Raw genomic sequence first — 23,109 nt, 5'->3', positions numbered from 1 at the left:
TGTGGCTGTCTGGTTCACTGCTGCATTCCCACCGCCAAGAACGCCGCCCACAGCACATGCTTAAGAGGCATCTGACAGGTGGATCAATGAGGGGAGTCACTCCTGCTCTGACTTTCAAATGTTTACAGTCATCCGACCTCCTCTGTGACTTCAAGACAAAGCTTCTCCTATTATCAATGACGAACAAAGTCACCTTTAATTCCTTGGAAATGAAAGTCTTGTTCCTTGGAAACTCCTCAAGCACTCTTCACGCTGATGAATGATCCTGCGGCCTTGCAAGTCCAGGGGTGGGGAGCGAGGGTGGCTGTGACTCTTTGAGGAGAAGATTGAGTCAGGAGCCCAAGCCTCACTTCAGAAGCCTGCACAGCGTGGCTTCACATATAGGAGGCGAGACTGCTGAACAGTCACAAACAAAACTTAATACAGTTAATCATATTCCACACCGAAGAAGTTCACATTGAAAAGGAACCCACCGCAAATCTTTCTATACAGGATAAAACTGTTATACTGAATGATCACCCTCTTAATTTACTGGTGCTGAAAATGGGCATTTGCATAGGTTATATTTTCTGAGAGCAGGTACCCTGGTGCTGAGGGTCGTGGAAACGATCTCCCTTTGAAAACACACCACGGCTGGCCAGAGAGGGATACATAGATGCCTGTAGAGAAAAATGAACTAGCTGGAAATAACAGACAGGTCATTCCTCCTGACAGACGTGTCTGTCAACATGGCCCCCTTTTCCAAGAAGAAGCAGCAGTGAAAAAACCTCCTCCACTCGTTCCTAAACAGGGACATGTTGTAGAGAATGGGGTTGACGGCCGCGTTGGCAAACGTGAAGGCCATCACCCAGAAGAAGAGGGACGGCCAGATGACCAGGTTCTGCTTGAAGTTCTGGATCAGGATGAGGAGGATGGTGATGATGATGGGACTCCACATGATGAAGAAGGATACCATGAGCAGGAAGAGGGTGCGGAAGAGCCGGACGTCCTGCTGGGACACACGCAGCTGGTGGCTCTCTGAGTAGGCCAGGCTCATCGTTAGCCTCTTCCTGGATGCCTTCGTGATCTGCAGGAACACAAAAGAGAGCCAGAGCCACGGTTTACGGCAGGACATCAGTGGGTGTCGCTCTGGGAGGACCAGCGAAGCCCCAGGAGCTGGAACCTGCCATCCTCGCTTCACTGGGACTGTTTGGCTTTGGAGCTTTGTGCGGAGAGGGCTCCCTCCTCAGAGGCCTGACTCTCCTCCCGCACTAAGGATGCGTCGGAGAAATGGGGCAGCTGGCCTCCTGAGAATAAGGCTGAAGTAAATCCATGTTGCAAATAGTGTTGATGTACTGTGTGTGCCGTGCTAAGTCGCTTCAGTCACGTCCGACTCTTTGCGACCCCATGGACTGTGGCCCACCAGGCTCCTCTGCCCATGGAGATTCTCCAGGTAAGAATACTGGAGTGGGTTGCCATGCCCTTCTCCAGGGGATTTTCCAATCCAGGGATGAAAGCCACCTCTTTTACATCTCCTGCATTGTCAAGCAGGTTCTTCACCACTAGCCTCACCTGGGAAAGCCAGAATGGGAGGGTCTGGAAGAGAGATGTGTGATCATTCACAGAAGCACACTACTGTGGTCTGAGTGTGTTCCCACCAAGTCCATGTGTTGAAAGCTAACCTCCAAGGCTATGTTATGAGGAGCTGTTATTAGGAGCTGCCCCAATTAGGTTAAGGGAAGAAGCCCTCATCAAGGGAATTAGTGCCCTTATGAGAGACCCCAGAGTGCTCCTTCGGTCCTTCCACCCTGTGAAGACAGAGAGAAGTCAGTCTGCAACCCAGAAGAGCGCTAGCATCAGGATCCCACCATGCTGGATCCTCATCTTGGACTTCCAGCCTCCAGAAATGGAGAAACACATTTGGTGGGGGTTGGGGGGTATTGTTTATAAGCCACCCAGTCTGGTATTTTGTTATGTCAGCCCAAACAGATAAAGATACACATCTCTCCCATTATTTCTTTTTCTGAAAGTGTTAAGTAATTGATTATGTAAAGTCAACATGTGCTCCAAGGTACAAGCTGTTTGGGAACCATCTCCCAATCATGAAGGTCTGTTGACACCACCAGCAGCTATATGGAGATCAGAGGAAGCCGCCAGCAGAGAGAGAGTGACAATCCCCTCACACGGGCAAGCAGGCAGGTTCCTTGTCTGTGAGGGAGATGGGAGTCACTGACAGAACAGCCCTTCCCTCCCCCTTCCACACACCCGCCCCCCAATTCCCGTTCTGTGCTCCAGAGCTGGGGAAGCTTTAAACTGCCCCTCAGAGACACTGTTTGAAACAAGCAGGCATATCCAAAAAAGTGACTAGAAAGTTCTGAAATCAGATTGAGGTGTCCTTAAAGATTCCTGCTCCCAGTAAGAAAGAGGAACTGGTCAGATCACTGCTAGTGACATGTGTTGAAAAGCTGAAACCATTTCCTGTTTGTACCCCCAGGTGAGAGATGACAACAGGTAGGATTCATATCTTTGTACATATCTTTGCACACCGAGATGCACATATCAGTAGGATACATTCCCAAGAGTGGAACTGCAAGGATCTCTAATATTTTGTACTAACGAGCAGGGTCAGCTTTAGAGCAGAGGGATTGCAGGCAAGCAGGCTACTCTGGTGATATGGGTTCAGGAGGGTGTTCTGGACTCTTCTGTCAGGAGCCCTTGCAGGCACTGCTGTCTGGGTCTTCTGTCCAGTCTGTTCTGTTCAGTTAGAGAGTTTTGCTTCAGTGTTGGTCAGAGAGGCTGGTTACTGGTTGACAGTGGGAGCCTTGCATGTGGAAATGCTCCATCAACTAAGGCAAGCTGATCAGATTAAAATAAAGCCCCGCATGTCCTTTCATCCCACTGTCCCATGTAAAACTATGGGGAAGAGACAAATGTTTCATAACATCTCAGAAGCAGAGTACTGGTGCTGGGTGGGCCTGCTCAGACTTCACTCTGCTGGCGAGGCCTTCAGCACTGCTTCGTCTAAATGTAGATTCTCACTTTGCAAGGACCACACTCTGAGTAGCAGCTACCCAACCCTTCATTCTACAGGTGAGGCAACAGGCCCCTCAAGAGAGGATTTAGCCAAAGTACTTTGAAAACAGAAGCTGTGGAACTATTCATGTCAGGGAGCAAAAACCCTCTGCCGTTCAACTGTGTCTTCCAGGCACAGGGTGGTGGGCTGGCCTGGCCTCCCCAGAGGTTCCAAAGAGCCCAGTGCTCAAGCTCAGGCTGCCCTGGGCATACTTACAGAGCCCTGCCCTTCCACCTATTTCTAGTTGTCCTCTAAGTACAGCCAGAAAGCAGGAGGCCTGCCCTCCCGGATCACTTGCTCAGCTTTAGGGGTGCCAAGAGGAGGGGGCTGAGAGCAGAGGCTGGGGGTGGGAGCGGGGGGTAGGCTGGTGCACCATCAGCCCTGTGGAGCCCTGCACCTACTGGCCTGACATGCTCTGTTCCAGTCTATGACCTCTGTCCCAGGGAAGAGATCCAGCCCGGGATGTCTTACCACATCTGTGGTGCTTGCTAACTTTCCTTTGCTTAGTCTGGCCCTGTGTCCTTCTGCTTTTCCTGCAGGAGCAGTCTTCTGGCCACACAAAGAGTGCTTACATGTCTGGACATTTTGATGGCCAAAAGTCTTATCGTTAGCTCTGCCCTGGCCTTCCTAGGACCGTTGCCCTAAGATTCTTGAATCTCAAGAAGTGAAACAATTAGAAAGGAATTAGATTCATTCAAATTTGGGGCCAGATTAACTCTAAGATCTGAGTGGCTTAGAATATCCTCTTTAGAATGCTTCTAACTAGCTAAAGGACATGCTGTGCCACGCTAAGTCACTTCAGTCGTGTCTGACTCTGTGAAACTCTGTGGACTATAGCCCGCCAGTCTCCTCTGTCCCTGGGATTCTCTAGGCAAGAGCAGTGGAGTGGGTTGTGGCGCCCTCCTCAGCTAAAGGATAGCCATGTTAATTATCTTATGGTTACATGCAATTGCTTCTGTGCAGTAGTTTTGGTCTGGGCAACAGACACTGAGTGGACAGAACCCCTTCCTTCCCACTATGAATAACAGGAATTGTGATCACCAAGCTTTATGGAAGGCTCCCTGTGTGCCAGGCACGGTACTATGCATTTATTTTATAAATTATCACATTTCATCTTCACAACTGCTCTTTGGATTTGTACTATTATTATTATTATCTTCACTTCAGAGATGAGGAAACTGAACCTCAAGAAATTTGAGTAGCTTGTTGAAGTTCACTCTACCAATGCTAAATGGCTAAAGCCACCATCTGGGAAAGTCCAGCTCAGTTGACCTGAAGATCAGTGATATCATTAGTGGTATCATAAATGGCTCCAACAGGGCTGCCTTCCTCCTGGCTCTTGTGCTCTGCAGTGGGGCTGTTGCTCAGGAGATGTGACCCACCATCTGAGACCCACATGCTAGAACTCATATTGGCACATCCAAGCTGGAAGGTGCTGTGTAGAATCAAAATTAGAATATGTGTTCAAGTGAAAGCTGGTGAATCTGAGATCTTGGATGGTAGACCTGGGAGGGGAACAGCTGCCCAAGGGCAGGTGGAAGGGCTGCAGGCAAAATGGTGCCACTTCTGAATAGCCTAAGTGCAGCCTGGTGGGCACACAAGGATGATTCCAGCAGCAGCCTTGTTGCTAGTGCTGTCCACATTGCTCTGCCAAGTAGGATGGAGTCCTTGGTACAGTGTCTTTTAGATTTTTTTTTTTTTTGGCCAAACCACGTGGCTTGCAGGATCATAGTTCCCTGACCAGGGACTGAACCTGGGCCCTTGTTAGTGAAAGCAGAGTAACCACTGGACCACCAGGGGATTCCCTAGAAGTTTTTTGAGTGAATGATGTAAATGAAAGTTCATATTTATTGAACACTTCTTATGTGCCAAGCCTCTGTGCATATCACTTGGCTTATCTCTTTAAATTCTCCCAATGATTCTGTGACTTGTGTACTTTGATGACCCCCATTTTACAGAGGAGGAAACTGAGGCTCAAAGAGGTTAAGGAGATTGCCCAACAGTACCCAGCTAAGCAGCTGCAGAGCTGGACTTCAAACCTTGGCAGTCTGTCCATGCTTAAACTAATTCCTTCCCACCCTCTAATATCTCCAACAGTAGCAGTCCTTCTGTCCAGCCTGTAACTCCAAGCTCTAATGCCGGGAACATCCTGGTTCACCTCCCGCTGGCATCCTGCAGCGCTTTGTTTCAGGTGCTCACGTGGCACTTGCCACATACTCTCTGGTGGATGTTGAAGCATCACTCTTACCTCTGAGTCCCACAGGCTGCAGCTCCCTGGGGGCTGGGCAGCCCTGTGGCTTCTGTGGTCCAGGGCTCTGGCAAGGGCCTGACAATGACTATGAGCAGACAGCGAAATGGACTGACTCATGAGCCAAGTGAATATGTGGCTGGCTCTTTTTATAGCACCGACTGATGCTACCATTTCCTTCCATCCACAGTTCCCACAGCTTTGAGGGAGCGAGAAGGAAAACGGGCCCATTATAATCAAATGTGGCTCCTCCCCTGCTCCCTTCCCTACTTTAGATGACAGGACTAACCAACTTTCATTCAGGGTTTAAAGTGTCTCTGGCATTGCACTAAATGCTTGATGTACTTTTAGATCAAATTAAATGCTCGATTAACTTCTGAGGATTAACTTTAATCCTTAAAACAAGCCTCTCAGGTATGTTCTTTGATTCTGGGGACAAGAGACGAGGCTCTGAAAGGTAAAGTGACTTGCTCACGGTCTCACGGTCAAGGTGGAGAAGCACACCTCGGGGGGAATGCTCTTCACTGCCCGGGACATCCTGCAGCTTCCAGAACAGAGAACAGAGCTCCCAGGAATGTGGCCTACAGCTGCCCCCATCAGGGTCACTGGCGCTTAATACAATGCACATACGTGGGCCCCCCTTCAGACACCGATTCTGTGGATCTGAGTGGCCTCAGGAACGCGCACTGTTCATTAACTCCCTAGGTGCTTCTCAATCTCTAAAATATGAGAACTATGCATCTAGGACAATAGGCTTGGGGGTTTCCCGCAGTCCTTTGAAGAGTCACTTTTAAATTGTCTGACTTGCTGCCTTTGCAATCACTGAGCATCTGAAGGCCATGACTGAGCGAAGCTTCTCCCCAACCCACGCCACCAGACCACGGCTGCAGACAGGTGAGTGTGGGGGCGGTCACTCCCAGTGACCCAGCTCCAGCCCCTTGGATCTCCTCTGGGGGTTGCTGGGTCAATCCACACCCTCCTGATCATTAGATAACAGACTCCATCTTTCCAGAGGGCCTACCTCTTCTTCCATCACAGGCCAGCAGGCCCCAAAGCTAGGGAATGAGGGCCAAGCATGGGGAAAGGAAGGGCCATGTGCTTATTACCTAACACCTTCACCTTTAGCTGAAAAGGATTTCCTTTCTCTTCTAAGCCCTGAGCTAGGTAAAGGTTTTCCAGCTTCAGGCCAGACACTCACTCTCTCTTCAACATATATTTTATTAAGCCCCTACTCTGTGGGCAGCACTCTTACAGGTGCTGGATGCACGGCAAGAAGCAAGGGAGCCCTGCCCATTCTGCACTTCCACTCTAGTGTTTGGTGCGGGCAGTATGGGAGGGAAGGGAGGGGGACCAACAAACCTACAAGCTGCCCCACAAATCCTGGAGGCGTCTCATCTTTCCATGGTGATGGTTACGGGGTGACAGTATAAACCAAGCCCCACCCGTGAGCAAGGTCAGCTTGATCAAAGGCACTGGGGAGTGGCCTGGAGACTATTACCCTGGGAAACTGTTGATTGGAAGAAGAGCACGCCTGAGTCAGAAGGAAAGAGGAATCTAGGGAGGCAGAGCGTGGAAAAGGCCATTGCCCTGAGCAGTGGGAGCAGCCCCGGAAATAAAGAGCCTGGATGAAGCTTGCTCTCAACGCTCAGCCAGCGCGAGCCAGCAACCCAAGCCAGGACTTGAAAGCAGCTGTTCTCAAAGGAGAGTCCGTGGAGCACCAGCCCAGAGAGAGCTCTGTGGGGAAAAGGCGGTCTGCAGTCAGATTCGGCAGTACTCCCTACTCTGTTCTGGATTTAGAGATTCTCAAAGTTTGGTAGCATAACAAAGGCTCTGAAAAGACCTGCAGCAAAGAAGCCCACTTAACCTTGATTAATCCAGCATTTTCTAAGATCATGGAACCCTTCCTAACATTTAACATCGCATGGAGTCCTAGAGAACATTTTAGAACACTTCTCACTGCTTGTGAGGAATAGAAGTCAGGGTGATTTGAAACAGACACCTTGGGCTTCCCTGGTGGCTCACTGGGGAAGAACCCGCCTGCCAATGCAGGAGATACAGTCCTGATCCAGGAAGATCCCACATGCTGCAGAGCTACCAAGCCCGTGTGTTGCAACTATTGAGCCTCTGCTCTAGAACCTGGACGCCACAACTATTGAGGCCTAGAACTCACAGCAAGAGAAGCCACCATGAGAAGCCTGTGCACTGCAAGTAAAGAATAGCCCACTGTCTGAAACTTGAGAAAAGCCCACAGCAATGAAGACCAGCACAACCAAATTAATTAATTAAAAAAAAACACCACCACCTCTCAGGTCTCGAGACGGTGCTTGAATTAGAGTTAAGAGTTAGAAGAAGTGACAGGTGTGAGGTGGGGCTGCTGGGAAAGTTACCTGTCCTGTGGCTCCAAATGATATGCTAATTGTGTCTCTATAAATATAGCTAATTAACATCGATATTCAATTGGTTTTCCAGTTACACTCTTGACAGAAAAAGCTCGGCAAAAAGGCTGATTCAGTCTCTCAGTTCTGAATATCTTCAGAGGGAGAGAGAGAGGCGAGCTAGGAGGCTCTGCCTGGGTTCTCCACCTGGAAGCTCACCTGCTTCCAAGCTACCCTCCGGTGCAAAATAAGGACAAATGTCACAGTCCTCCTGGGAAAGGGGCAATAGTTTTACCAGTGGAGTGGAAAGTAATTTTCCGAAAGTCTTATATTTGCATGAATGTTATGATTTTCAAAACCACATTTTACCTTTTTCTTATTAAAGTCTAGCAGTCTATTGAAACATAATACCTGCAGTCTCATTTTATTGTGTTAAACAACGCACTGGGACCCATTTGGCTCCAGAGAAAACTGAGGCCCACATTCATCAAGTGACTTTTCTAAGGTCACGCAGTAATAAAGCTTGGACTAGAATCAGTATCTTATGACTCTTTGTCCTGTGGTTTTCCCACTGCCCCAAAGAAGAAGGTGCTGTTGGCCCTTGCAGGGTGATCCAAGTTTGTTTCTTACTCATTCAGTAAGGGTTTATTGATCCCCTACAATGAATAATCCAGGCTCTGTTTTAAGAACAGGACTATGGCAGTAAACAAAATGAAGTCTCTGCCTTTGGAGAGCTTGCATTCTAGGGGGCAAGACAGATGATAAACAAGTAAAAATGCACATATGACATTGGTTGGATGTTGAATATGACATGGTTGGAAGTGCTTTGAAAAGAAATCAGGGTGAGGGACTAGAGAATGAGGGGCACTCTCTGGAGAAGAGTCTCTTGAGCAGAGACCTAAATGAAGTGGGAACGTGGCCCACCCAGAAGCCTGGGGGTAGAGATCCCGGAGAGGAAACGGCAGTGCAAAGGCCCTGAGGCCGAGTGTGTTGGCATATGTGAGGAACAGCCCCAAGGACATAAGGGAGATGGGGCAGGGGAGAAGACAGGTGAGAGGGGCAGGCAAGGGCCGGATCACACGGGGCCTTGAGCAGAGAGTTTTAGCTTTTCCTGAGTGTGTGAGGGAAGTGATGGGATCTAAATCACATCTTTGACTCATTGCTCGGAACACCGTGTCATAACTGTGAGTCACAGCGGACAATCTGATTCATCCAGGAGCCGTCTTGGGATCTGTGATGGGAAGAACGGAAGGCTGGCCGTGGGTTTCTATGCGCAGTGTCTGGAACTGCGATTACATGTGGATGGAAAAGAGGACCCCTCCCCCAACTCCTCAGGGCTCAGGGATATTTCCAGGTGAGCCCTGGCATAAGGAGAAGATGGAGGGGGTGGGAAACCATTCCAGAGAAGAAGTCATCCTTCTTCAGAAGGCGGCTGAGTAGTGTGAGGCACAAGTGAACAGAGCCAGATCGGAGCCCTCTCAGCCTCTTCGGGGCTCAGGGGTGGGACCACCCAAGCAGGAGGCATGGATGCCCCTGCCAGCGTCTGCCCAGCCCAAGCCCAGCCAACCAACCAGCCCTGCCCCACCACCAGGTCCTAGATTCTGCCTTGCCCCAAATCTGGGCCCTGATGTTCCTTCTCTCAAAAATCTCAGCGGTACCTCCTCCCAGCATGCTGTGAGAGGATGAGAGGAGCGGCCTTGCCTGACAATTAACAGCAGCAGTGATTTCTTCATCCCCTGCTACAGGCAGGTGTGACACTCACGCCAGTCGCACCATGAGTAACTCCTATGTCTCTCACAAAAGTCTTAAACTATTGGACTTTTGATCATTATTTTGCTGACGAGGGAACTGAGGTCCAGAGAAGGTAAGTAACTTGCTGAGGCCACGCAACAAGTAAGGGGCAGATTCAGGACTGATTATTAAAACAACAGGTCTCCTTCCTTTACGTCCTTTTGTCTTTGACAGCCCTTTGCTTTTCTCCTTTTTCCCTCTTTTTTCTCTTTTAACAATTTGCAAAGGGTTTTCACACAAAGCCTCACCATGGGTTTCACTGCATTGGATAGCAGTGAAAATTGTGTCTCCCCCTTCCTTTTCTTGTGTTAAAGCTCCTTCTAGATTGCGACCTGCTCTTGACCAATCTCCACCCCACACCAACACTTCACACAGCAGATCCTTGCAAACGTCTGAAGAATTAAAGTGTTGGAACTCTGGAATCAGACTAGGTTTAAGTCATGATACGGCTGCTTATGAGCTGTGTGAGCTTTCGTAAATTACTTAACTTCTCTATGCCTACGTTTCCTCATCAGTAATTCTGGTTAGGAGTAGATGAGTTCCTGACACATGTAAACACCACTTGTTAAAAAAAAATTTTTTTTTTTAATAAATTCATTCTACAGGGCTTCCCTGGTAGTCTAGTGGTTAAGAGTCTGCCTGCCAATGCAGGGGACACAAGTTCGATCCCTGGTCCCAGAAGATCCAACGTGCCATGGAGCAACTAAGCCCAAGCGCCACAACTATGGAGCCCACACGCCTAGAGCCCATGCTTTGTAACAAGAGAAGCCACCTCCGTGGGAAGCCCGCACGCCACACGAACGGTAGCCCCTGCTCACCATAACTAGAGAAGGCTGGAGCACAGCAACAAAGACCCAGTGCAGCCAAAAATAAGTAAATAAGTAAACCCTAAAAAAATCTTCAATCTACATTTCTCTTTTTTCCCTCGCTTTTTTCTTTTAACATGATGATAGTAACTAAAGCTCTGGCAGGCTTGAATCTGCCTCATACCCTTGAACAAGCCGCAGGTGGGGCGTCACTTAAATGGGTCACAAGTCAACTGGTGGGCAAAAGCCTCGGGATGAACATGGTGGTCATCTCTCACAGAATCCAAGGACTACAAGACTCAGATGGAAGATGGCTCGGTTTGGGGTTCTAAACCTCTAAGCAGGTCACAGATCTTTAGCTACAAAGAAAGGGCCGTAAAAGTGGCCAGACAGCAAGCAGGACCTAAGGGCCCCACTTCAGTATGCTCGTTTACCATATGACCCACCATATGCTATAAAACCAAGATTCAACAACTGTAAACATTGGAGAGGACTCAGAGGTTTTGTATTAAACCTAAAGCGAGCGTGAACACAGGCAGACCGCAGCCTTTGCCTGGGCCAGCATCTCATATGCAAATATGCTGCCTCAAGGGGTAAGAGAGCAGCAGGCTGGCAGGTCTTTTTTATGCCCCTGTACATAGTCACACTTGAAGGAGGAAATCATTTCCTGTTTCAGCGCCCTGATGAAAGGCACAAGCCCTGGGTGTGAAGGCTAGCAATGGACGGAGACAGGAGGGCTTCTGGTGAGGCTCAGCTTCTGGGAGCTGCTTCCAGGAGGGTGGTCAGTTTGTGAGCTGTGTGTTTATGCTTTCTGTATTTATATTGTACTTCAATAAAAGTTTTTGAAAGTGTACATTCTTTATTGCCACCTTGCTGTTTGTGACAGGGAAACAATGGACACAACCCAACCCAAAAGCTCATAAAATAAATTATGGCACATCTGTATGATGGAGGACCATGAAGTCATTACAAATAATGAGGCAGAGATACGGGAACTGATACAGAAAGATGTCACGATATAGTCCTAATCAAAAAAAGGAAGTTACAAAGTAGAAAGCATTATCTCAAATCTGAAAATAAAATGGTTGAACCATGGAAATAGTTGATACTTAATAGTTGACCATTTTATACAGTTCAATATATATATATACACACATATATGTGTGTGTTTATATGTACACACATGTACATATACATATTCACATTGCATATAAGTATGTATATATATATAAATGTATAAAATATAACCTGAAAACAATATTCTTTAAACTGCCAACAAAGGGGGTAGACAAGATTGTATTTAGTAACTGTGTTACATATTTCTATGTCTTTAATTTTTTATAATGAATTATATTACCTTAGTGATCAGCAAAAACAATAATTATAACAATCACAAAGATAAAACTTTTTAAAAATACCAAACTTTTGTCCCTTAGAGGGATGGATCTGCGGAGTGAGCCAGGATTGGGCTGATGTGAATTCTAAGGTAACTTCTGACCCAGAAATGCTACGATTCCATCTGAACCTGAATGAAGTTCAGCCACTGGGCTTGAAGCAAACATACCTGTAAAATTTTGGAGTAACTGATCACAATAAGCAGTCCTGGTACCAAGAAGTTGAAAATAGCAAATGACACATCCCAGGTGATTTCTCCGCCAATACTGGGCCAAACCAGCGTGCAAATCAGAATTTCCTACATACAAAAAGGAAAAGAAGGTCATTTAACGTGGGATTCTTATTTGGCCTTTAGTTCAAGCCCAGTTGAGGTTATCTGGCACTGTTATGCTGTTGTGTGTTGATGTCACACAACTGGTATGACAAGAAACCCTAGAATCCCTTCTACTGCCCACACAACCCCACTTACAAGTCATTTGCCTCAAACCCGCAGAATCACCGTGATTATTATTCCCATTCTCCAGTGAAGGCACATGGGCCTCAGGGTCCAAAGGCTGGGGAGACCTCGGCGTGATTTTGGATCATGGCTCCATCACACGGATCATGTCCGAAGGCATGATCCCGGATTCAGTGCTCTACTTCCTTGAACTGAGCTGCAAAGAGCCACTGAAGCTTCTCTTCCAAATCCTTCATTTTACAGGAGAAAAATCTGACCCCTGAAAGTTTGCATAGATTGGAAGAGATGTGCTACACACAAACATATAAAACCAGGAGCGAGGTTTCAGTATAGTCACACTGCTGAAGGCAACACGGTCTCCATTAGGGCATTAAGTGTTCGTTTGGGGGATGTTCAAACGTCTGAACTATGTCAAGCTGCATCAAGGCAGCCATGATTTACTCCAGAGCAGTGCTGGAGCCCAGACTTGGGAACTCTGTCCTCATGTTCCTCTCCTGCAGGGAAGCACCCAACAGGCTTGGAGCAAAGGTGTAGCCGCAGACATCAGTTAAAGACGTAAAACCACTGAGATGGGACGGAAGAGTGTGTAGGTTTGTGACCTCGCTGCTATTGCTAGCACTATGTTGTGTTGAATTCAATTGTTTGACACGAATTACAAACCCCACCCACTCCAGTACTCTTGCCTGGAAAATCCCACGGACGGAGGAGCCTGGTGGGCTGCAGTCCATGGGATCGTGAAGATTCAGACACGACTGAGCGACTTCACTTTCACTTTTCACTTTCATGCATTGGAGAAGGAAATGGCAACCCACTCCAGTGTTCTTGCCTGGAGAATCCCAGGGACGGGGGGGGCCTGGGGGGCTGCCGTCTATGGGGTCGCACAGAGTCAGACACGACTGAAGCGACTTAGCAGCAGCAGCAGTAACGTGTATCAAAATTGCGTGGTTGAACTCAAAATACAATCAAATAATCACCCCTCTTCCTGTTCGGTATTAACAAACAATAGTAACATCTGAAATTCACTGAGCATTTATTCTTGGCCAGGAAACACTTTACACACATTATCTTATTGAATGTTCAATACAGCCTGTTTTGAAGTGCTTAGTTACTTTCCCCAAATACACTGAGGAAGGAACTAAGGCCTAGAAACATTCTCCTAAAATATTAGTCTAAAACACTAACAATATAGTCCTTTTTAATCATCTCCAAAGAGCTGGGTGGTTATAAAGGATATCCTGGGATCTACCAAGAAAACCCTAAGGCAAGTCAGGCAGGGAAGAATGATTTAGTTATATTTATGCCTTAAGGTGGCCTTCCCTGGTGGCTCAGATGGTATAGAATCTGCCTGCCATGCAGGAGACTCGGGTTTGATAACCTGGGTCTGGAAGATCCCCTGGAGAAGGAAATGGCAACTCACTCTAATATTCTTCCATGGGATCGCAAAGAGTTGGACACGACTGAGTGACTAACACTTCGTACCTGGAGATGGGGGGTGCAGTTGGGGTGAGAATGTTGCTTCCTTTTCCTATTTGATTGAGATGGCTTGCAAATGCACTGAATATTCTAGAAACTTGTTATTCTATCCTCACCCCACTGTGCACACCTGATGGAAGGAAGTTTATTAGAGGTGTCTACATTTTCATAGTTGAAAAGAAATCTGTATCTCTCATGGATCTTCTGAATGTTGGCAGTGCAGTGACCACGGTTTTTTGGGAAATCCACGCAGCCTTTGCTTGTACTCAGACCTCCACCCACCAGGGACCCCTCCCTCCGGGTGCATCGGTGGGCAACACATATCAGCAGATATGTTGACACGGCAATCAGGAGAAACAGATTCCAGCCCTGAGTGGACTTAGTCTCTAATTCTTACACAGAGAAACAGATGATCCCAGAACCATTTCTTAAAACCCCCAAGAGACCCCAAACTCTTTCCAAAAACCCTCTCCAGAATGTCTGCCCTAATTTCTCCAGGCTTAAAAATATTTTGTAGAAGAATGTGTAATGATAGAACAAGGTGTTCCCTCTAAATTTTGGGGAAAATATAGATTTTTAAATAATATGCCTGAATTAGCCTCATGTTGTTGAGGAAAATGTATAGGTGTGAATGTACAGGTATCTACCCACACACCCACACAAAGAAGCAGAGGAAGACTGGAAATCCAATTAAAAATAAAAAAGACCAAAAAATCCCAAGCACGCAGACACTTGATGCAGGAATGGTATATGTCAAGTATGTAAACCCCCACGATTCAAAATATTGAGAAATTTTCCTTCAGATTTTCTTGCACAAATGAGTACCAGGAAAATTTTAATATTTTGCTAATAATGACGCTCAGTGATTGGAAGGTGAAAGATCTTAAGAAATGCTCAGAAAAGACGGATAAAGGCTTCCCATCACTGAGTGACTCAGTGGGCATTTGTAGCACAATGATGCTTCTGTCATTTTCTTGTGCTCATTAAAAAAGGCATGTAGGGGAAAAAAAAGACTGGAAAGATACACTCCAGGAAATTAACAGTGTCTATTCCTAGGTGGGACTCAAGTTATATTTACTCTTTTGACTTCTGTGAGTTTTCTAAATTTTCTATAATGTGTCTATGTGACTCTTATAAGAGGGGGAAAAGGGCAGTATAAGTTTATTTTTAAGAGAAATGATGAGAAAATATGAAACACAAACCACGATAGTTGAGAAACATACACAGTGATTTTTTTCAACAAACACAACCAACCCAGGTAGACTCTCAAATTCCATGACACTGATGAAGATGCTCTTTGCCTTTTTTGATTTGTGGCTCTCACTCCAGATAGGAGTGTGTAAGGAAGTAAGATAGGAACTCTGCCAGGCCCCCTCATCCATGAACTAAGAGACAGTGAGGGTGGCTTGCGTGAAGTTAATGACTAATCACATGTATTCTAGAAAGCTTTATATGGTATCATTGGTTAAATGCAGTATTTATCATCATTTCAAAAAAAAAAAAAAGAAGAGGCACCAGGCCCACAGTCTAAGACCTAACATGGTGTTATAAGTTTTTGTTTCTGTGGGAAAGTCCATTCGACATAAGTCATTTTGCTTCTAGGTATTCTCATAGGCTGTGACTTGTAGAAGGAGTTTGGCAGTCAGACAAATCTGGGAGGTTGGGGCGTGACTATTAGAATATTCTCTGTAATTTTTCTGCACATTTAAAATGTTTTCTGATTTCAAGAAGGAAATTTGAAAACCAAAAGCATTGGGTCTACTTCCCTGCTGAGCCACACAAGCAGAGTTGGCTCAGCTGGTGACGGTGTCCTGGAATCTATTTGTCCAACCACTCGCTGACTCAAGCCACCGTGGCTGAGCCACTGAGAGGCCGCAGAGGGAATGGGCCAGGAGGCTGCGGTGCAGCCAGGGAGGGAGAAGAGCACTAGGAAACTTCAGTACAGAGCAGCGAACTAGAAGTACCCAGGGAGCTACCGGTGATGGGATTGTGGCGTGACCGAGAAAGCGGCATCCAGGCGGGGTAGTGTCAACTGTGCCTGTGAGGATGGGGCTTTGGCCAAGAGAACAAGGAGGCTGGAGCTCCGTGTCCCAATTAGAAAGGATGTAGGTGGGAGGCCAGGTACAGTAGTGTGAAATGTGCTTGGGGGTGACCTGTATTCCCATCCCAATCTCCATCTCCCCCTGGCAGTCTCATCCACTTTCGCGGTGGCTTTTTGCAGATGCCGCTGCCATCTACTCTTTCCAGCACAGTCTTCTGCTGAACCCCAGACTGGCCTCCCCACCCCAAGAGCATCTCTATAGGATGCTTCACAGGCACACCTAGCCTCCAGTGTCACACCCCAACGATTCCACCTCCTGCATCATAGTATCCAGGCACAGAGCCTCCACTTTCCAAGCTGTCAGATTCCTGAGAGCTGCCTTTCCACCTTCTCTCTCCACTCAGAGGGAACTCCTAGGTTCTGCCTTAACAGCTATCCAACTCACCACAAGCTCTTTCTCATTGCCCCCCAAGACCCAGTCATCTCTCACCTTCTAAGTCCCAGTGCCCTAAAGGGTATGTACCTGGCCCTTCTCTAGTCGGCCTCCACCAACCCTTCCAGCTACATCTCATGCAAACATGTGGGCTGTTTCTTCTGCCTGTTACGTCCCTCCAGTCCCCCATGTCACTCATGGCTTTCCAGGAAGAGTCCCCTAAGAGTGGGGGACATCTGTCTACAAGCACTGCTCAAGAGCTGATCCCTGCCCCCACCAGCTGACTCATCTGCAAAGGCCACCTGATTTCAGCTGTTTCTTGTCAGCTTCTCTAATGACTCTCCCTGGAACACCCTTGGGGATCCCTTTGTAAATAATTCTCCCTGCCCCACCTCTTCAAACAAGATGGAAGACCTCAAGGTTGTTTTAAGAAACTAGGCATCCTAGTTATATATCTCCGCTCCTCTCAGCTTCCCAGCTGAGAAGAAAGAACATACCCATGCAAGAAATGGACTTACTTTCCTGTACCTTAAAAGTATCCTTTAATATTAGCAAACGTAAGCAAACTTGTCTCCTCAGTCAGTCCACATGCAGCAGAGACATAATGGCATTATTGGCCTGAAATGAAACCGGGACAGGGCAGAGAGCAGTGTGACCAAGCGCTCCTCCGGAAGTGTGAACTCATGGGAGAGGATCCTGGAGGGACAGACAGACCCTGGCTAGCTTCCCGTTCCATCCTTTGTTCATCCTGTGACTTTAGGCATCTTCTCCTTCAGAAAATAAACATGAGAACACCAACTCGTGGGGTTCCTGTGGGGTTACCGAATTGTGCCAGGGTCTGAGACCAGAAGCTGGGTGACCTATATGTACCTCCTTGGAGAGAAGGACAGTGTCTTGATCATGTGACTCATGGTGGGGGCAGGAGGGAGGGGTGCTCAGTAAATGTTTGCAGAATAAATGGGAAGCACATTCTGACCAGGGTGGACAGTCCTCCCTACCTGCCAATGAGGGTCACGCCCCACTGGGACTATAACACACAGACAGGAATCCTATTGGAACAGGCTGGGATGGCCTGGCTGAGACGTTGCTAGGATGTGTCCACTCTCCTAAAATGGCAGTGTTTTGTTTGTTTGTTTTTAATGTCAGTCTTTTATTTTATAGCAGTCCGAAGAATTATACTGTTTGCAAAATGTTTAAAATATTTATAACCAAAGATAAGGAGACTAATAATAGCTGGCAACTCTTGAGTGCTTAACTCTGTGTGTGCCAGGTGTTAGTTCATTTGCTAAACATGGTCACCACGATGTTAATAAGGGTAATATTGCTACTGTGCCCATTTTGCAAACGAGGAAAGTGAGGTATAAGAGAGATGAGACCACTTGCCTCTGTCTCACAACTCCTAAATGGCAGGGATGGGATTCAAACTCAGATCATCTGACTCCAAAATCTGCATTCCTAATACCAAATTATCTAGCATTTTCTAGAATGTCTACCATTTCATCTAAGTTTGTGAGAGTCTAATCACCTTGACTGCTGGGCACCCACTGCCCAAATGGACAAAGATAATCACGTTCCTGGGGACTGGGTTTGACCAGGGATGCAGCTCAGATAAGCAAAAAACTCTGAGAGACACTGTCTCCCTGGCCTGTTCTCCTGGAGGGGAGGGAGCCAGTCTGCGCCTGGGTTTAGTTAGTTCTCTGAGCTGGTGGTTTGGGTAGGAAAATGTCCCCCATCCAAAACCTCCATATTTAGTGTCCAAGTGGGAGGGGGCAGGCAGAGCCAGGAAGTTGGGAGTAGAGGATTGAGAAAACAAGTCTTTGCTAATTTTAAATTTGAGTCTCAGTTCAGTCTAGACTAGATCCTTCTCTGTCTCTTTTTTTTAATGTCCCCTCCCTCCTGCTCCCACCCCAATTCTCATTCTTCTCAACTTATTCCTTTAACTGCAGAGCCTCAGTCGACCCACCTATAAAATGAGACATTTCCTACATGTTCAGGTCATAGCCCTTGAAGAACCAGGAGTTTTCTGTTTGTTGGGAGGTGTGAGTATGTGTGTGTTGGGAGTGTGGCGCAGGTAGGGAAAACAGCAGAGGATGGAGGGCTGGAAAGGACTGTCCCAGGTTTTCATCACAAGTTCCACCTTGGGGAACACGGCTCCCGCAGCCAGCTCACCTATCCCTAATCTTCTGGCCCACTCTCTCCCTCTCCAAAGGCTCTTAAGACCAGAGTGGTGTTTCTGTATTAAAATAATAAGAGGGGTCTGTGTGCCCAGCCCCAAAAGGGACTGAAGGAAGGTCACCCCAACACGAATCTCCACAGAGGCATCTTACGGTAAAACTCCCGCCATCCCAGAAGGGCTGTGGAGGGTCCAGCCTCCACAAGTGCCATACCTGGGTAAATCCAGAGTGGCAAGGCACGGAAGGTCCTGCCTCTGTGCGAAGGCCTTCTGACTCAAACAGCCCCTGTGTCCACGTCAGCAAGCAGTTCTAGTCTGGGCTGTTGGCTGGGAGGTGACAAGAGCCTCGTTTTTTAGGGTCATTCGCCGGTTAAATAGGAGTGTACCTGAATAGTACTCCCCCTCCACCCCCGCCCCCCAGGCCCCTTCCGGTGGGGCTCACAGACCTCTGTCCCTGGCCTTCCCGGACAGGCGCACAGAGCATAACGCCGGGATAACAGCCAGAATCGCGGGCCTCTGTCCAGGTCTGGTGTCCCGGCTGAATCTCCGCGCGCGCAAGCCCTGCCTGCAGTCGCGCCGCAGCACAGCAAGAACAGACCCGCGCCCGCAATTCCGGACTGTGGGACTGGAGCAGACTCGAGCCAATGTAGTGAACAAAGCAAAAGCTTTGTTCTATCCCACAAAGATCCTAATGGCATCTCTGGGTGTGCCACCCGAGTAAAGCTCAGGGGCTCAACCTCGAGAATCTTCGGAATATTTCGGGCGCCCAGGATACTCTGAAGTCACTCTTCATCCAAAGCTCCCAGGGTAAGATCCCGCGGTCTAGTTTAATCCCTTCCGTTCTGCAGTTAGAAAAACTGAGATCCCAGAGAGGAAGTGACAACCCCTGTAGAGGCAGCAGTAGGTCTGGGGTCTCTGGGTCTCCAAGGCCCTTTCTCTCCAGCCTATCCACACACACATGCCCGCGATTCTCAAGGCAAGACCCTCATTCACCTCGCACCGAATCTGCTGAGCACGATCTCAGCTCCTCCTACACTAGGGGTGAGAGCATTCACTCTCTGCGTACCTTGGCTTCCTCATCTGTAAATACGTGTGATAATAAGTACTGCGAGAAAGCAGAATTTACTATAATGTGATCAGTCATTCCAGGTCTGCCAAGTTCCGTCTGTCTAACCGTTAAGCCCCCGTTACTCCATTAACCTCGCAATAGTGCACCTTACAAGCATTTTGGGGACTCCACTCACAACGTTTTGGAGGGCGTTTAATGTAATCTACACCGTAGGGTCATAGTGAAATTTAACAGATAAAACTTAACAGTACCGAGCGCGGTGACACAACTAGTAAATGCAACAAATGGCCTATTCTTGTTCTGCTGTTTTTGTTAATGATCATCCCAGATCACCGTCTCCGTCACATTCCGCCTGCCAGCCCTTCCCGGACACCTGCCCGGCGCGCACAGCGCGGCGCTCACCTGGTCAGCGCCGGGTAACCGCTGCGGGAGGACGCGGAAGAAGATGCAGAGGGGCAGCGCGGTCATCGTCGAGTAGCCCCAGATCAACGCGAGCAGCGCGGCCCGCGCCCGCCGCCCTGGGCCCCGCGCGCCACGCTGCACGCGCACGATGCACACCACGCGCTCCAAGCTGACTGCCGCCAGCGTGAAGATGGTGACGCTGCCGCTCAGGGTCATCATGTAAAAGAGCAGGTGGCAGGCAACCGGGCCCAGGAGCCAGGCCTCCGTCCAGCGCACAACCAGCACGAGCGGGATGGAGCTGGTGAAGAGCAGGTCCGCGAAGAAAAGATTGAGCACCAGGCTGGCGGTGGTGCCGCGGCGCCGTCGGCGCGCTACCAGCACCAAAGCGCACACGTTGCCCAGCAGCGACACCACAAAAATGAGTGCCAGCACCACGGTCTCCACGGCGTTCAGCACTAGCCGGTGGTCGCCCTTGACATCGGAGAAGAACGGGAAACGGGTGCGGTTGGCCCGCTCCAGGCTGCGCACGGGCGCAGTGCCCGCCGCCTGCGCGCACTCAGGGGACATGCCGGGCACCCCGCGGCCCGCAGCCTTCTGCGAGCGGGCTCATCTGGGAGGTGACTGAATGCCAAGGCGGGGAAAGAGGGAGGGAGAGGGTTGCGACATCTTCCCTCTGGCCCCCTCCCTCCTGAGCAGCGCCGGAGCTGGGCGTTGCAAGCTAAGCCTGGGGCGCGCGGGAACGAGGAAGTGCCAGCGACGCCGGCTGGAAATGCCAGGCTGTGAGCGAGGTGGCAGTTTAGGTAGAGGACGCCCTCGGCCGAAGTAGGAGCACCTGAACCCCCAGAAACCCCGCAAAGCCTCCCCAGCCCCTTTCATCCGCCAGGGGCACCCGGAGGACAACCTTAACCCACTGATATTGTTAAAATTGATTTAGGAGTGCTTGAGCTGGACTGGAGATCATTCTGTCCTGTGCTTTTCAGGCTTCACCAGAGAAGTCTCAGGGGTCTGGGAATAAATCCCAAAGCAGCTTGTAATGGGTCCAGATCTTTTTGTGGGGGTGGGGAGGAGTCATTTATCACTGCTAAGTAACATGTGACTGGGTAGATTAGTTCATCTCTCTGCCCTAGTTTTTAAAAATCTATAAATGGAGATAATAATATCCCATTGGGTAATTGTGAGTATCATAGAAAGAGATTTATACTTGGCACACAGCAATTGCTCCTGAAATGTTCAGTTCAGTTCTGTTCAGTTCAGTCGCTCAGTCGTATGGGACTCTTTGTGACCCCATGAATCGCAGCATGCCAGGCCTTCCTGTCCATCACCAACTCTCGGAGTTCATTCGAACTCTTGTCCATCAAGTCGGTGATGCCATCCAGCCATCTCATCCTCTGTCATCCCCTTCTCCTCCTGCCCTCAATTCCTCCCAGCATCAGAGTCTTTTCCAGTGAGTCAACTCTTCACATGAGGTGGCCAAAGTACTGGAGTTTCAGCTTTAGCATCATTCCTTCCAAAGAACACCCAGGACTGATCTCCTTTAGAATGGACTGGTTGGATCTCCCGGGACTCTCAAGAGTCTTCTCCAACACCACAGTTAAAAAGCATCAGTTCTTCAGCACTCAGCTGTCTTCACAGTCCAACTTTCACATCCGTACATGACCACTGGAAAAACCATAGCCTTGACTAGATGGACCTTTGTTGGCAAAGTAATGTCTCTGCTTTTGAATATGCTATCTAGGTTGGTCATAACTTTCCTTCCAAGGAGTAAGCGTCTTTTAGTTGCCATAATTAAAATCCAGGTAAATTCTGCATTCTGAACAAAGATATAAAATACTTTCATGTAAAAAGAATGGGGCCCCAAAATATATTGAATAAACTTGGCACCCAGGAAAGACAGTCACTGCAAGTGCACACACAGGTGGTGAATGTGCCTCTGGCACCCCAATTTGACAAACACTGAACAAACCAGTCCCCTTACAGATGAAGAAACTGACTTGTCCAGGGACTTCCCTGGAGGTCTAGTTGTTAAGACTCTGAGCTCCTAAAATAGGGGGCACAGGTTCAATCCCTGGTTGGGGAACTAAGATCCTACAGGCCATATGGTGCAGCCACAAAAAAAAAAAAGTGACTTGTCCAGAGTGGAGTCTGGTTAGTAATAAAGCCCCTGACCCAGATGTTTCTGTCACACCCCTGTTGTCTAGTTTTCTGTTACAGTAAATTAGAGAATGAAAGTGTGCCTGTGGCCCTAGACCCAGTGACCACTTCCCTGCCAGACACCATCCCACCACCCCCACCCTCCCCGTCTTCCCCTTTGCCATACTACCAGCATCCGTCTTGTAATCATCTGTGTATTTATTAAGAATTTGGTGCACTAGCATAAGGTGCTCTCTAGTGGGGAGGAGGGGGAGAGGGCGGTCATATCTGTGTTTGCTTATCACTGTGGCATTTGGGGTCTGAGTTGACAATGTGACCTCTGAACTGAAGGGCAGATTGCATGTCAGTGGGAGATTTTCAACTTGAACCTGGACTAAATTCAGGTAGTAAAAGGGAAGCAGTTTGCTTTCTGACACAGACCAAAAAGGGCAAGAGATTGAAGTAAAGGGAACTCGAGTGGGATTTGGTAACTGCCTGATTGGGGCCACAGTGTATTAGTTTCTGTGGAAGAGAAAGGAGAACTCTGTGTGTGTGTGTGTGTGTGTGTGTGTGTGTGTGTGTGTGAGCACATTCTCGATGCACAGCATGGAGACAGGAAGAGATTTTCCCAGAGTGGCCAACAAGAGTTCAGTCTCTGCACTAGAAAGCCTTCTCCATCTTTACCCTCCTGAGTTCTCTCAATGGCAAAATGCATCTTGCTAGCACAGAAGTTCCCAGACTTTCACATCATCTACGTGGCATTCATCGGCCAAAAGAAAAACCCAACAGTTGCGTTTATTAAGCAGCTGGGTCCAAGTGACTTAAGACGACTTTATGTCCTAACAACTTAGTGACCGTCTGGGAAAATAATAAACATCGATTAAAAAAAAGTTTTCATTTCTTTCTCAAATAATGACTTCCTAACAGAATGGGTGGCCCTATTGAGTTCTATAAAGCTGGGAATCAGATGGAAGGCTGCCACTCCATCTCCTGCTGCACATTGATCTGAATCTATCTGCTTTCCATCACAGTAATCCCTGAAGACCCAGATTTGTCAATGAGTTTGATGTTGAAACTGTGAATAACCCAGAGCTAGTAGTCCATGTGGAGTTTGGTGAATGTTGAGTAGTACTGTGTTTCCGGGACTCCCCAAGCACACATGGGCAGTGGTTAAGAACACAGGCTTGAAAACTTGCTTGCTGGAACCAGAATCCTGACTGTACTACTCACTGTTTGACCTTGGGCTAATTATTTTAGCTTTAAG

General features: G+C 48.2%; 1 protein-coding gene across 2 annotated transcripts; it reads right to left on the bottom strand.

The window, feature by feature from the left end:
- Positions 1-676: 676 nt before the first annotated feature.
- On the bottom strand, positions 677-20,282 carry FFAR4 (free fatty acid receptor 4). 2 transcript variants are annotated; one of them, XM_068961749.1, is made up of 3 exons: positions 19,716-20,282; positions 11,817-11,965; positions 677-1,088 (listed from the first exon to the last, which is right to left on the bottom strand). In XM_068961749.1, exons 1-3 carry the CDS (start codon positions 20,280-20,282, stop codon positions 677-679), a joined length of 1,128 nt encoding a protein of 375 aa, XP_068817850.1. The 2 variants fall into 2 exon arrangements, with proteins under 2 accessions (XP_068817850.1, XP_068817851.1); XM_068961750.1 differs by having other exon boundaries at positions 677-1,066; positions 11,837-11,965.
- Positions 20,283-23,109: the final 2,827 nt, after the last annotated feature.

This window comes from Capricornis sumatraensis, chromosome 23 (genome assembly GCF_032405125.1).
Source record: "Capricornis sumatraensis isolate serow.1 chromosome 23, serow.2, whole genome shotgun sequence".
NCBI lineage: Eukaryota > Metazoa > Chordata > Mammalia > Artiodactyla > Bovidae > Capricornis > Capricornis sumatraensis.
The sequence above is the reverse complement of the archived record's forward strand: the minus strand, read 5'-3'. Positions and strand labels throughout refer to the sequence as shown.

What these genes read in the sequence shown, in the direction of transcription:
- FFAR4 (XM_068961749.1), bottom strand. Translation starts at nt 20,282, where the DNA reads ATGTCCCCTGAGTGCGCGCAGGCGGCGGGCACTGCGCCCGTGCGCAGC. An exon ending in GGTTACCCGGCGCTGACCAG is followed by an intron (nt 11,966 to 19,715) that starts GTGAGCGCCGCG and finishes TTTTGTATGTAG; the next exon opens with GAAATTCTGATTTGCACGCT. An exon ending in GTATGTTTGCTTCAAGCCCA is followed by an intron (nt 1,089 to 11,816) that starts GTGGCTGAACTT and finishes ACCGTGGCTCTG; the next exon opens with GCTCTCTTTTGTGTTCCTGC.